Source organism: Vigna unguiculata, chromosome 7 (genome assembly GCF_037176805.1).
Source record: "Vigna unguiculata cultivar grain cowpea cultivar isolate G323 ecotype 2 chromosome 7, ASM3717680v1, whole genome shotgun sequence".
NCBI lineage: Eukaryota > Viridiplantae > Streptophyta > Magnoliopsida > Fabales > Fabaceae > Vigna > Vigna unguiculata.
In genome coordinates this window covers 4,002,075-4,016,326 of record NC_140798.1, presented here as the reverse complement: position 1 = coordinate 4,016,326, position 14,252 = coordinate 4,002,075, and the positions used below count along the sequence as shown (strand labels likewise).

Sequence of the window (14,252 nt, the reverse complement as noted above, 5' to 3'; positions counted from 1 at the left end):
TTTTGCACCACACTTATGACTTTGCCATCCAAAAGATGAACTTCATCTAAGATATGACAATTATTTACAAATTTATTTCTTTTAGAAGTGTTAATAAATTATATTATTTAATAGCATTTATAAAATGTTAAAAATTCAAGTAAATTTTTGCTATTCAGTATAGTTAACATTGCAATTTACATATATAGCTAGAGATTGGAGTTACTAAAAAAGGGTTTGGTTTTATTTGCTCTTTTCAATTTTGTGTTGTATTTTTTTCTTCTATTTCTTTTTTTTTCCGTCTCTAATAATTTAATTTATTGAGGAATTGCCAATTTTGAATTGTACCTTTCAAGTAGGATTTTTTATTTTCTTTTTTCTCTCAAAAATGGAAATTTAGGGAAGTGCTTTATAAACATATGTATAAAAAGAACGAACATATTTCATTTAGTTTCTATATGCCCACTATCACTAGTTATTTCGGTTTCTTACTATCAGTTTTAATTATAACCTCGTCTCTATTTATTGGTCTTAGTAAAATACGACTTATTTGATTTGTAATTTTGAGAGGAATAGTAAATTTTGGTATAATATTTATACAGTACACCCCTTTCCCTGGGATTGTAGTTCAATTGGTCAGAGCACCGCCTTGTCAAGGCGGAAGCTACGGGTTCGAGCCCCGTCAATCCCATTGGATATAAATCCAAAAAAATAAAAAATAAATTCCTTTTTTGTGTATTTGTAGGGAATCAAATTGATAAACAAAATTTTATTTAGGGCTCCCCCTGCTTTTTCATTTGTTTCGCCGAAAAAGGAAGGAAAGGGATTTTGGACTTTCATCAAGAATAAATGTTTTTTTGTTTTATTTAGTATGGATAAAAGATCTTCCTATGTTATACTATTTCATGAGTTGATTTGATAGCTCAGATTTTGTGATTCATGATATTAATCCGATTTGATATCATTGAAATCCAATTTATACCTTGGTAATTTGTGGTATTTTAAACTTGCGTCCATCTTTGGGATATTTGAAAATGTAATCATAATTAAATATTTTTAATATCTGAACAAATTAAATATATCTAATAACAACAATCAAATATAATTGAGGATTAAAGGATAATCTCTTAACATACTTTGTAAGGCCCGTTTATTTTCTGCCTTTTATTTTAAGGGCTGCCCCAATTGATTGGGCCTAAGGCCTGGCCCAAAAAGAGGATTCAGACCTAATCTGCCCTAGTCTCACCCATTCCCTTCACTCTACAGAAAACACAGTCGTCATGTTCCCTATTCTCTCCAAGAGCTCTGCTAGGGTTTAACCCCAATCTTGATCCAGTGAGCCAGCTTCGTCTTCTTGATTCGTGTAAGTATTCTACGACTTCCTCATTCATTTTCCGTTCGTATGCTCGTGTTTCCTAGCTAGGGTTTCGTGGTGAAGCATTCTAAAAAACTCGCTCCGCTTTTCTGTTCCAGCTTGTTCGTCTGTCCCGGGAACTGTTGCGTCCTCGCTGTTGGAATTGAACCCTTCCTCTAGCTATTTCCAGGTAAGGGGAGCTAGGGTCCGTGTGTCTAGTTGTTTTTAGCTTGCTCTAATATTATTGTATGATTCTGTGGACTGAATGCTACTGTGAATTGATGAAAATGTCGTTGTAGCCTTTGGGTTTAGTATTTGCGTGACTGTTGTGTGAATGAACAATGGTGGGCACTGGTTTTCTCGTCCAAGCGAGCATGCCTCGCCTAGGCGAGACTAACAGAGGCTCGCCCAAGCTTTTCTGCGCGTACGGTCGCTCAGGCGACCTGGTTTCATTTTGAGCGAAGTGCAATCTCACTTAGGCGAGAAGGGGCTCGCCTGAGCGAGACATCGCATAATCCACTGTTCTCCTGTTTGAGCCCTCGCCTAGGCGAGAAGGGTCTCGCCTGAGCGAGAGGGTCTTTCTTGCCTAAGTGAGACTTGTTAGCTTGAGCGAGACTGATGGCAGGTTTTGGTGCTATTGTTGAATGGTTCACTGATGTGTGGCTTGCTTGTCTGATCTAAATGCTTTACTATAAGGGTTTGCGGGATGATGCCATGATTAATATATGAGGTTGAGATGGAGATGGTATGTTACTTTATTGTGTATGAATTGGAAAGCATGAGTTGTATGATTGGTTGTTTATACATGATATTAGTATTATGGGAACTTCCTGATTGGTTGGTGGGACATGTACAAAGTGTGAGTAGGGCGTAATCCCATGACTCTTGTAGTGAGAGCTCATGGTGGTGCCTCATTTGTTGGACGTAATCCCATGGACCTTCCTAATGGGAGTCCCTGGTGGTGCCTCACCTATTGGACTTAATTGGGTTAAATATATTTTTGGTCCCTCAAGTTTCAGTGAATTTTGGAATTAGTCCCTCATCAAAACTTTATACCAATTTAGTCCTTCATCTTTCAAAATGCGTGAATTTAGTCCTTTTAACCAAATTTTGTTAAGTTTATCTGACGTTTCAAGCACATTTCATGATAGTATTTAAGTTAACATTGAAGAAAAAATGTGTCAAACAGTGTAAATAATTTATATACTATCATGAAATGCGCTTGAAACGTCAGATAAACTTAACAAAATTTGGTTAAAAGGACTAAATTCACGCATTTTGAAAGATGAAGGACTAAATTGGTCAAAAGTTTTGATGAGGGACTAATTCCAAATTTCGCTGAAACTTGAAGGACCAAAAACATATTTAACCCGACTTAATTCCATGGATCCCGTGGTGAGAGTTCATGGTGGTGCCTCAATATAAGGACGTAATTCCACGCGAGTATCATGGTGGTGCCTCAAGGCCAGGACGTAATTCCACGAAGGCCACATGGTGGTGCCTCTTGTAAGGGTGTAATTCCGCGAAGGCCTCGTGGTGATGCCTTATTGCTAGGACATAATTCCACTGCCCGTGGTGGTGCCTCATTATGCGTATCCGGATAGTCAAGTCTTGGGGGTCTTAAATGATTTTGGTAATCCATGTGTGAATGTCTGCTATTCATGTTTGATTCTGAGACTGCATGTTGACTGTTGTTATATAAGATTTCTTTACACTAGCTTACCCTGTTTGCTTGTTTGGTTGTCTTGTGTGTGATTCTTCTCCTATTGCGATGATCATCGATTCTATTGATGTGAGCAGATGTGAGAACTTCTGGCAGTGGTAATGATATAGGAATGTTACAGCTTGATGGACTGGACGGGTATTGGGCCCACTATGGGGCCCATTGCTGAAGGATTTATTAGTTTTGATTTTCTTGTCTGTACAAGACCTAATACAATTAGTTCATTAGTATACTTTGTTTTAGGCCGTGTGTGGCCTCTTTTATGTTTTATGGATATGTTGGGGTACGGAGTACTTCATATCCCAAATCTTGTACTCTCTAGATATTTATGTATGTGGTGTTTTTATTAAATGAGTTTTATAAACTCCATTAATATATAAGAGGGTAATTCATAACCACCATTATGTATAACTATTTATACAAACTAAAAACTCACTTTTGAATGTTTCTGGTGAGAATGTCCATGGACTTTGACTCGTACAACCATCTTATATTACTATTAATATTTCTTAAAACAAGTTTTATTCTTTAAATTCTTCCTATATAATAAACAAAAATTGTTACTATCACACTGTTGTAAAAACCATTTGGACTGGTGTTTACGTCATTGAATCAGTTTATCGGATCTCGGTTAAAATCGAATTAAACTATCCCGAATGAACCAGCTCACACTTTTTAGTTATTTATAAAACTGTGTCGTCAATCATTTAGTTATGCTTGAATTCAATTAGGATTCAACATCTAATTTTTCTTTGATTTTGTTTTTAAACAAATAAATAATATATTTATTTTATTCTTAATTATTTATAACAATTGTGTTATGTGATATGAAAAAAATAAAGAAATTAAGTATGACCGAGTGAGGGTGCTCTTGTGTAGGTGGGTTCTGCTGAATGTGAGATCTTATCTTACATTTTAAGTTTTAAAACTTAAATCATTTTATTTGAAAAAGTATATAAAATCTGCATCATAGGATGAGATTTGTCCACGTAGAAAAATTATGTTCGTATCTTATCATCTTCTTAATCAATATGTATTGTGATGCGCACATGGAAGAAAGAAAAATTGTGAAAATGGAAGTGCCATCAGAGAGTGACACTCATTAGTATTAGTATACGACGTATTATTTTGAATTTGAAATTTCAAAACACAAATTATTCTAGTTTAAGATACATACATAAAATAGCATGATAGAAAATGCGAAAATAGAAAGCTAAAAATTGAAAAGTATAACTAGAGGGAAAGTATCATAATTTGTATTTTAAACTTATGGAACACGCCACCATGCAGTTAATGCTGTTGACTTGGTTCATGTATCATTGACTCTCTGTGTATAAGTAGTGGCACATTCCATGAAGAACATGCAAGCTTTCTCCTACACTGCATTTCAATATTGTTTGAACAATTCACTATGCCTTTCATATTTCCAAAGCTTCTGTCCATGAAGCTCCAACACTTCTGGTTGCTTCTTCTAATGTGTCTTTCTTCATTTCCTCATTGTGATGCTGTTCATTCTTCTCCAATTGCTTCAGAAGCAAATGCTTTGCTGAAGTGGAAAATCAGCCTTGACAGAGTCAAGCTTCTCTCTCTTCATGGAGTGGCAACAGTTCTTGCAATTGGCTTGGAATTGCATGTGATCACTCCAATCATGTGTTCAAAATAAATCTTCCAAGTATCGGATTAAGAGGTACGCTTCAAAATCTCAACTTCTCACTGTTAACAAACATTCACACTCTAAATGTGAGTAACAACAACTTGAATGGAAGTATTCCTCCTCAAATTGGAGTTTTGTCCAATCTAATTGTTCTTGATCTGTCTGCTAATAAACTCTCTGGGATTATTCCTTCTGAAATAACACAGTTGATTAACCTTCATAAATTGAACATCAGTCACAATACTTTCAGTGGGTCCCTTCCTCAAGAAATAGGTAGATTGCTGGAGTTGAGAGTGCTTGATATTCCTTGGTGCAATCTCACAGGCACAATCCCAATCTCTATAGAAAAGTTGAACAATTTGTTTCATCTAAATGTAGGAGGCAACAACCTTTCTGGTAGCATTCCTCAGAGAATTTGGCACATGGACCTAAAGTTTTTGTCACTTGCCATTAATAAATTCCATGGTTCCATCCCCAACGAAATTGTGAATATGAGGAACCTGGAGATCCTATATCTTTGGAAAAGTGGCCTTTCTGGCACCATTCCCCAACAAATTGAGATGTTGGGAAAATTAATACATCTTGAGATGAGCAGTTGTAATCTTACTGGGTCCATACCTGTTTCAATTGGAGCTTTGACCAATCTATCACTTCTTAGCTTACATGACAATCAACTTTCTGGTCATATTCCTAGTGAAATTGGTAAGTTGATCAACCTCAAGATTCTATATCTTCAAAATAATAATCTTTCTGACTCTATTCCTCGTGAAATTGGAAATTTGAGCAACCTAAATAATCTTAACCTTTATGGAAATCAATTCTCAGGCTCTATTCCACGTGAAATCGGATTTTTGAGAAAACTCTATGAACTTGATTTGTCTGAGAATTTTCTCTCCGGTAAAATCCCCACCACAATTGGAAACTTGAGCAATCTAACTTTTCTTTACCTTTAAGCAAACCAATTCTCTGGATTTATCCCGGATGAAGTAGGAAATTTGCATTCCCTTGTAACAATCCAGTTGTTGAGCAATAACCTCTCTGGTACAATCCCTACTTCCATAGGTAACCTGATCAATTTGGAATCCGTTTTACTTCATGATAATAACCTCTCTGGGCCAATCCCGACTTCCATAGGTAACCTGATCAATTTGGAATCTATTTCACTTTATGATAATAACCTCTCTGGTACAATCCCTACTTCCATAGGTAACCTGATCAATTTGGAATCCATTTTACTTTATCAAAACAAACTTTCTGGACCCATTCCTTCCACTATTGGAAATTTGTCGAAGCTTCGTGAATTATCTTTATTTCAAAATTATCTCAATGGCAAGATTCCAATAGAAATGAACAGGCTTATTGCTTTGGAAAATTTGCAACTAGCTTATAATAATTTTGTTGGTCATTTACCTCATAACATTTGTGTTGGTGGAAAGTTGACAAATTTTTCTGCTAGCAATAACTATTTCACTGGCCATATACCAAAGAGTTTGAAGAATTGTTCTAGCCTTATACGTGTTAGACTTCAGGAAAATCAACTAACTGGAAATATAACAGATGCTTTTGATGTACTTCCGAACTTGGATTACATCGAATTGAGTGAAAACAATTTTTATGGTCATCTTTCACCAAATTGGGGGAAGTTCCCTAGTCTCACAAGCCTCAAGATCTCTAACAATAATTTGTCAGGTGTTATCCCACCAGAGCTAGGTGGGGCAACCAAATTACAAGAACTTCAATTATCCTCAAATCATCTTACAGGAAACATTCCACAAGATTTATGTAATTTGGTCCTATTGTTTCATCTATCACTCAACAACAATGATCTTTCAGGAAATATTCCCAAAAGAATTGCATCGATGAAGAATCTTCAGTTTTTCAGTATTGGATCTAATAATTTGTCTGGCTTAATTCCAAACCAACTTGGAAATTTAATCAAATTATGGAACATGAATTTGAGCCAGAATAAATTTGAGGGGAATATTCCCTTAGAGTTTGGCAAATTAATATCTCTTACAACTCTTGATCTCAGTGGAAATTTCTTGAGCGGAAGATTAACACATATGCTTGGGGGATTAAACAAATTAGAAACATTGAATCTCTCTCACAATAGTCTTTCAGGTGATCTTTCTTGCTTTGATGATATGATGAGCTTGACATCTATTGATGTATCGTCCAATGAGTTTGAGGGTCCACTTCCAAACATTCCAGTCTTTCGCAATGCTACAATGGAAGCATTAAGAAATAATAAAGGCTTGTGTGGCAATGTTAGCGGCTTACAGCCTTGCCTAACACTAAGTGGGAAATCACATAATCATGTGACAGAAAAAGTCATAACAATGGTTCTACCCCTTACTTTGGGCACTATAATGCTGGCATTGTTTGTTTTTGGAGTCTTGTATTATTTCTACAAAACTTCAGCGAAAATAGAAGACAAGGATACCAATTTACAAACTCTAAACACATTTGCAATATGGAGTTATGATGGCAAAATGGTATTCGAGAATATTGTTGAAGCTACTGAAAATTTTGACGATAAGCATCTCATTGGAGTTGGAGGGCAAGGTCGAGTTTACAAAGCAATATTACCCACAGGTCAAGTTGTTGCTGTAAAGAAACTGCATTCAGTTCCAAATGGAGAAATGCTCAATGAGAAAGCTTTCACAAGTGAGATCCAAGCTCTCACAGAAATTCGCCATCGTAACATTGTAAAGTTATATGGTTTTTGTTCACATTCACAATGGTCATTTATGGTGTGTGAATTCTTGGAGAAGGGCAATGTCCAAAATATTTTGAAGGATAATGAACAAGCAATTGCATTTGATTGGAGTAAGAGAGTGAATGTCGTCAAAGGTGTAGCAAATGCTTTATTCTACATGCACCATGATTGCTCACCTCCAATTATTCATCGTGATATATCAAGTAAGAATGTTCTCTTGGATTTGGAATATGTGGCACATGTCTCAGATTTCGGAACGGCCAAGTTTCTTAATCCCAATTCATCCAATTGGACCTCATTTGTAGGAACCTTCGGATATGCTGCTCCAGGTCAATTTTCTTTCCTAATACCACTTTAGGATCTCACTATTTTTCAGTTTTTCTTTATTGGACACAATATTATCTATATTTTATCTTTGTCACTACAATCCATTTTTTGCATATATGATATCACCTATAGTTTGTTACAGAACTTGCATACACAATGGAGGTGAATGAGAAATGTGACGTGTATAGTTTTGGAGTGTTGGCATGGGAAATACTTCTTGGAAAGCACCCTGGTGATTTTATATCATCTTCATCCACTGGTGTGGCCTTAACAGTTGATCACTTGACATTGATGGATAATTTGGATCAGCGTCTCCCTCCTCCAACAAAAAGTTTAGTTAAAGAGATGACATCAATTACAAAGATAACAGTTGCTTGCTTAACTGAAAGTTCACGGTCTCGTCCTACTATGAAGGAGGTTGTCAATGAACTTGTAGTGTAAACCTCATCCTTCATGGATGGACTCAACATTGCAACTTACATATATAGCTAAAGATTGGACTTTATAAAGAGGGTTGGGTTTTATTTGCTATTTTCTATTTTGTGTTGTATTTTTTATGTCGTAATTTGTGTTATTTTTAACTTGTACCTGCAAGATACTATGAGATATAATGATAGTTAAATATCGTTAATAATATATATTTTTTATGTCCAAACAACTTATTTGTATATGATAGCAACACTCAGATATAACTTAGGATCAAAGGATTATTTACAAACTTCAATGGGTTTATATTCCAAGATGACACAATTGGTGATGCAATCGGGTGTACAATATCGTTGAAAATGATTGATATAGGATTCTTCAAGTTTGAAAAAATTGTGCAATATAGATACGTCTAATATATACAAACCAAGAGAGGATGAATTGAATTTTCAAGATTTTAATCCGTTAAGTAATTCTTGAAACAATTTTCAATGTTTAACAAATACTCAAATCAATTGTGAGTCTAGTGACTCTAACAAATATCATAATCGATTAGATAAGGTAATTAATCCTTTGTGTAGTTTTGTGAAGGTTTTTCTTGTGTCATATTTCTTTAATCAGTTATGTTAACACATCACATTTAGATTGGTTAATCTAAGCAATTCTAAGCTTAATTTACGATGATTCTAAGCATGCACTACTATTCATATGAATGATTAAACCTATTACTAGTGGCAATGCTGAATCATGTTACTTGACTTTGGACATCATCAAAAACTTCATATGAATAGGATAGTAAGCTCTCCCTTTCAACAATCTGCAAAGTTGTTTAGGTATTAGTTACTAAGAAGGTTTTGGAAGACACGAGTGATAGTTGGAACATTGAAAAGTGTGTTCGTATTTATGTTGATAAAAAATTTCTTGTCCTATAATGTTGAAAGTCTCACATCAATTAGAAATAAGTCAAGTTTTTGTATATAAGTGAGTGCAAACCTCACCTTATAAACTGAGTTTGTGGGGATGAGTTAGACCTAAAGTTCACTTCTTAACATATGACACATTCTTATGCAAGACTTATATTGTATTTGAAGAAGTTTTCAAAATATATTTTTCTGATTGCCCTTTGCAAAGTTGTTTGGAATTTTGTCACAAAGAAAGCATTGGAAAACACAAGGGATAGTTGATGTAGACATTATTGTTCTATGACACATTGTTTCAAGAGTGAATAAAAAAAACATTGTGTTTGACAAAGTTTTCCTGTTATATATATTTTTAAATTTTAAAATAAGCTATTAACTATAATCTTTTAATTTATTTTATTATAAATATTATTATTTAAAATTTTATATAGAGAGTTTTAAGACAGAATTAGCGCATGAGAGTGTTCTATATGATACGGTAAACAATTTATATTATCAATAATTTATATTATTTTTTGAAGTAATGCAAAATTATTATATGATTGGTTTTATATCACAGTGTAAATGATTTTTATTATCAATAAATATATATTATTTATTAAAATCATTATTTTAAAAAATAAAAGTAATAGTGAAATATATTTTTTAAAAGAAAAAATGTGTAAAAGAGTGAATATGTTATTTTTTACTAATAATATTGTTTTAAGAAATAAAAATAAAAGTAAAGTATATTTTTTAATAAATAAAAGTAATAGTAAAATATATTTTTCTAAAAAAAATTGTAAAAGAGTGAATATGTTATTTTTTTACTAATAATATTATTTTGAGAAATAAAAATAAAAGTAAAGTATATTTTTTAATAAATAAAAGTAATAGTAAAATATATTTTTCTAAAAAAACAAATTTGTAAAAGAGTGAATATGTTATTTTTTTACTAATAATATTATTTTGAGAAATAAAAGTAAAAGTAAAATATATTTTTTAAAAACAAAATAAATGGATAAAAGATTTCAACACGCAAAAATAAAAACTAAAAAGATAAATTAACAATTAAAAAGTTAATACTTAAAATATTTGTCAGTAAAATAAATATAGATAATAAAATAATTTTTTTAGTATTTTTTTTCTTATATTATAATAGATATAAATCGTAAATTCATATTTAATTTAATTGTTACTGTGGATCAAACCTTTAATGAGAGTTAATAGTATTTATAAAGAAGACTCAAAACCTAACATCTAACATGTAAAACAAAAAAGTGAAATGGCTTTTGTGGACGAAGGAACGAAGCTAACTTTGTGAGTCACTTACAATATTTTAAATATTTAGTTCAATTTTAACTATGTTTTAGGTAACGTAGTTAACAATACGCCACGTGTCACTTTTTGTTTCTTTTTTTTGTAAAAAAAAATTATTGTCACATGTTAAGTCCTTGTTATGACACATGACAATGTTAGTATCATGTGACAAGATAATGTTACGTGTGGCAAATGTCATTGTACTGATATTAATTTAGTACCTATATAGACCTCATTGTTTCAATTTAGTCTCTAGTTTTGTGTCTTTGGTTCAATTTTGTCCCAATTTCTTTTTATAATTGAAGTATATATTTTAATTCACTTTTTTATAAGATTAAATGTAATTAAATATAAATACTTTTACAAAATTAAGTACTGATCTTTACATTAAAATTTAATGGTAAAATATATTATACTAATGGAACAATATTGTCACCCACTTTTTTTCTGTTTTTCAAAATAGAACAATATTGTCTCTCCCAAATTCAAGACCAAATCTATTATTTGTATAAATTTTATACTAATATTTTTTTATTAAAAATGACTTTTTAGCATATTACATTATTGTATATTATTAACCCATCTTTTGTCGATGTATTCTTTGACCACTAAATTTTAATATAAATATAGTACTTAATTTTGTAAAAATATTTATACTTAATTAGTTTTAATCTTATTAAAAAATGAATTAAAAAATATACTTTAATTATTAAAAAAAAATTGGGACAAAATTGAACCAAAAACATAAAAGTGGAGACTAAATTAAAACAATGAGATATATATATAGGTACTAAATTGATATCAGTACAATGACATTTGTCACACGTGACACTGACATTGCCACGTGTCACAACAGGAACTTGACACGTAGCAACAATTTTTTTTTTGCAAAAATAAATTAAAAAAAAATCAAAGAGCGACACGTGACATACCGTTAATGGCGTTAATTAATTGAGATATTGTAAACATAAACGCAGAATATGATTCTAATATTGATTCTAACAATCAATCATAAGCAATATCCCATACTGATAATCATGTTGTAAAAAGTGAACGGAAGCGTACTGAATTGGCCATAATGATAATATTAGAGTAGAGTACTAACGATACAGTGATCTGCCTCCTCTAGAGCACCTTTATTTCCCTTTGGTTTTCTCTCTTGATGAGGATAGGAAGAAAGGAACAGGAAGAGTATGTTATGACTCTGTATGTGCTCTCAGAAGGGGACCACGACCATTTATAATCTGAATTACTTAAGTTTTAGTATTTCTAATTTGGCCCCTCATCAAATTAGAAATTACTAACTGGTCTCTACACAATATTTATTTTCATGACATGTGTCTTTAGCCAAATCTTTAATTTAGTCAGATCACTTTATTATTTGGCTTTATAAATAATGGCCCTAACACATTTAATTATGTGTCATATATATGCATGACCCAAAATTACTAACAATCTCCCACTGGTCACAACTATATATGTCCTTACAACCTTATAAATGTGTTAGACTTTATGAGCTCAAATTTGTCATTATATTACTCGAGCATACTCCAAAAGTCCCGTCCATTGATTATATCAGTATGTAGAACCAAACCAGTTTTTCATTGCATCAATCGCAACTAAAACCAACAATGATCACTGATCCTGACACAATCAAATGACATGGATTCATCATGAAATGTGTAGCATGAAAAATTATGTGAAGGTGATCTGTATATACACATCTATTTTCAACTGGTCCAAACTTTAATTTAATGAGATCAATATAAAAACTTAATGTACAAAGTGTAAAATTAAAACCACATATATAAATAACCAAATATGTTTGAAAGTTTAATGTATGCATACAAGAAATTATGTGATCTGTATATACACATCTATTTTCAACTGGTCCAAACTTTAACTTAATGAGATCAATATAAAAACTTAATGTACAAAGTGTAAAATTAAAACCACATATATAAATAACCAAATATGTTTGAAAGTTTAATGTATGCATACAAGAAATTAAACATATAACATAAAACATATAAAAATGACTATCTCCCACTAAACCTCAGATTCCTCAAACTGTAAAACACCTATGTGAGCAACATGCTCATGAAAGACCTTGGGTGGAAGTCCTTTAGTTAGAGGATTTGCAATCATGGAGTTTGTCCCTAAATGTTCTATGGAAATCTTTCCACTCTGTACTATTTCTTTAACAACTAGGAACTTAATGTCGATGTGTTTCGACTTAGTCGAGCTCCTATTGTTGTTGGAATACAATACAGCTGATTATTGTCACAGTATAACTTAAGTGGTCTTTCAATGCTTCCCACAATTTTCAGCTCTGTGACAAAATTTCTCAGTCATATCCCGTGATTAGATGCCTCATAGCATGCTACAAATTCTGCTGCCATGGTGGATGAAGCTGTAAGGGTTTGCTTGACACTGCGCCAAGAAACCGCACCACCTGCCAACATAAAAATGTAACCTGAAGTAGATTTTAAGTTATCTTGACATCCTGCAAAATCTGAGTCAGAAAACCCAGTGATCTCCAACTGGTCTGACCTCTTGTATGTGAGCATATAACCTCTTGTTCTCTTTGAATATCTCATGACCCTCTTTGCTGCTTTCCAATGGTCCATTTCTGCATAGAACCCCAACTATGTATGCTATGTCTGGACGCGTACATACTTGGGCATACATCAAACTCCCTACAGCTGACGCATAAGGAATCTTCTGCATTTCCTCAATTTCCAAATTTCCCTTTGGGCACTAATTGAGACTGAACTTGTCTCCCTTAGCAACTGGAGTATCCCGGATTTACATTCATGCATGCTAAACCTTTTAAGAACTTTATCGATATAGCTCCTTTGTGATAATCCTAGAATACCCCGAGATCGATCTCGATGTATCTAAATTCCTAATACAAAGGAGGCGTCACCAATATCTTTCATTTCAAAATTCTTTGACAGAAATTTCTTAGTTTCAAGCAATATGCCTATATCATTAGTGGCAAGCAGAATGTCATCAACATACAAGATCAGGAAAATAAACTTGCTCCCCTTAAACTTGTGATACACACAGTCATCAACAAGATTCATCTCGAAGCCAAATGAGAGAATTACTTGATGAAATTTATGGTACCATTGACGGGATGCTTGTTTTAGTCCATAAATGGATTTAGTCAATTTGCAAACCATATTCTTTGGGTTTCCCGACACAAAATTTTCTGGTTACACCATATAGATCGTCTCGTCAATCTCACCGTTGAGAAACGCCGTTTTGACATCCATTTGATGAAGCTCCAAATCATAATGTGCAACAAGAACCATAGTTGTCCTAAAAGAGTCTTTTGATGAAACTAGAGAAAAAGTCTCTTTAAAGTCAATCCTTCTTTTTGAGTAAATCCTTTAGCTACAAGACGAGCCTTATACCTCTCCACATTACCGTTAGAATCCCGTTTGGTCTTAAATAACCATTTACAACCAATGAGTTTCACACCTTCTGGTAATGGGACAAGTTCCCAAACCTTATTGTCTTGCATGGATTTATACTCTTCTCTCATTGCTTCAATCCATTTTTCTGAATTAGGATCCTGTATGGCTTGACGGACGGTGATTGGATCATCTTCCATCACATCATTGTTAGGATCTTCATTTTCTTGGAGAAATACAACATAATCATCTGAAATGGCACTTCTCCTTTCTCTCATGGATCTCCGCAAAGGTGCTGGCTCATGAAGCATAGTTTGTTGAGGATCTTGCGTTTGTTCTTCATGAACAACCAAATCATCTTGAGTATGGGGTTCATCAGTAATGTTTTGTGGAGGTTCCGAACTTATTTCATCAAAAGTAATTGTTTGA

At 33.1% G+C, this 14,252-nt stretch overlaps 1 protein-coding gene and 1 non-coding gene across 2 annotated transcripts; both read left to right on the top strand.

Moving 5' to 3' along the window:
* Window positions 1-596: 596 nt before the first annotated feature.
* TRNAD-GUC (transfer RNA aspartic acid (anticodon GUC)) lies at window positions 597-670 on the top strand. Its single transcript has one exon. It is a non-coding gene; the product is annotated as a tRNA-Asp (tRNA).
* A 4,124-nt stretch (window positions 671-4,794) lies between these two features.
* LOC114189707 (MDIS1-interacting receptor like kinase 2-like) lies at window positions 4,795-8,287 on the top strand. The gene is made up of 2 exons (XM_085675785.1): window positions 4,795-7,758; window positions 7,899-8,287. Exons 1-2 carry the CDS (start codon window positions 6,057-6,059, stop codon window positions 8,195-8,197), a joined length of 2,001 nt encoding a protein of 666 aa, XP_085531911.1. The 5' UTR covers window positions 4,795-6,056; the 3' UTR covers window positions 8,198-8,287.
* The last annotated feature ends 5,965 nt before the right edge of the window (window positions 8,288-14,252 follow it).

What these genes read in the sequence shown, in the direction of transcription:
- LOC114189707 (XM_085675785.1), top strand. Translation starts at nt 6,057, where the DNA reads ATGAACAGGCTTATTGCTTTGGAAAATTTGCAACTAGCTTATAATAAT. An exon ending in CTTCGGATATGCTGCTCCAG is followed by an intron (nt 7,759 to 7,898) that starts GTCAATTTTCTT and finishes AGTTTGTTACAG; the next exon opens with AACTTGCATACACAATGGAG.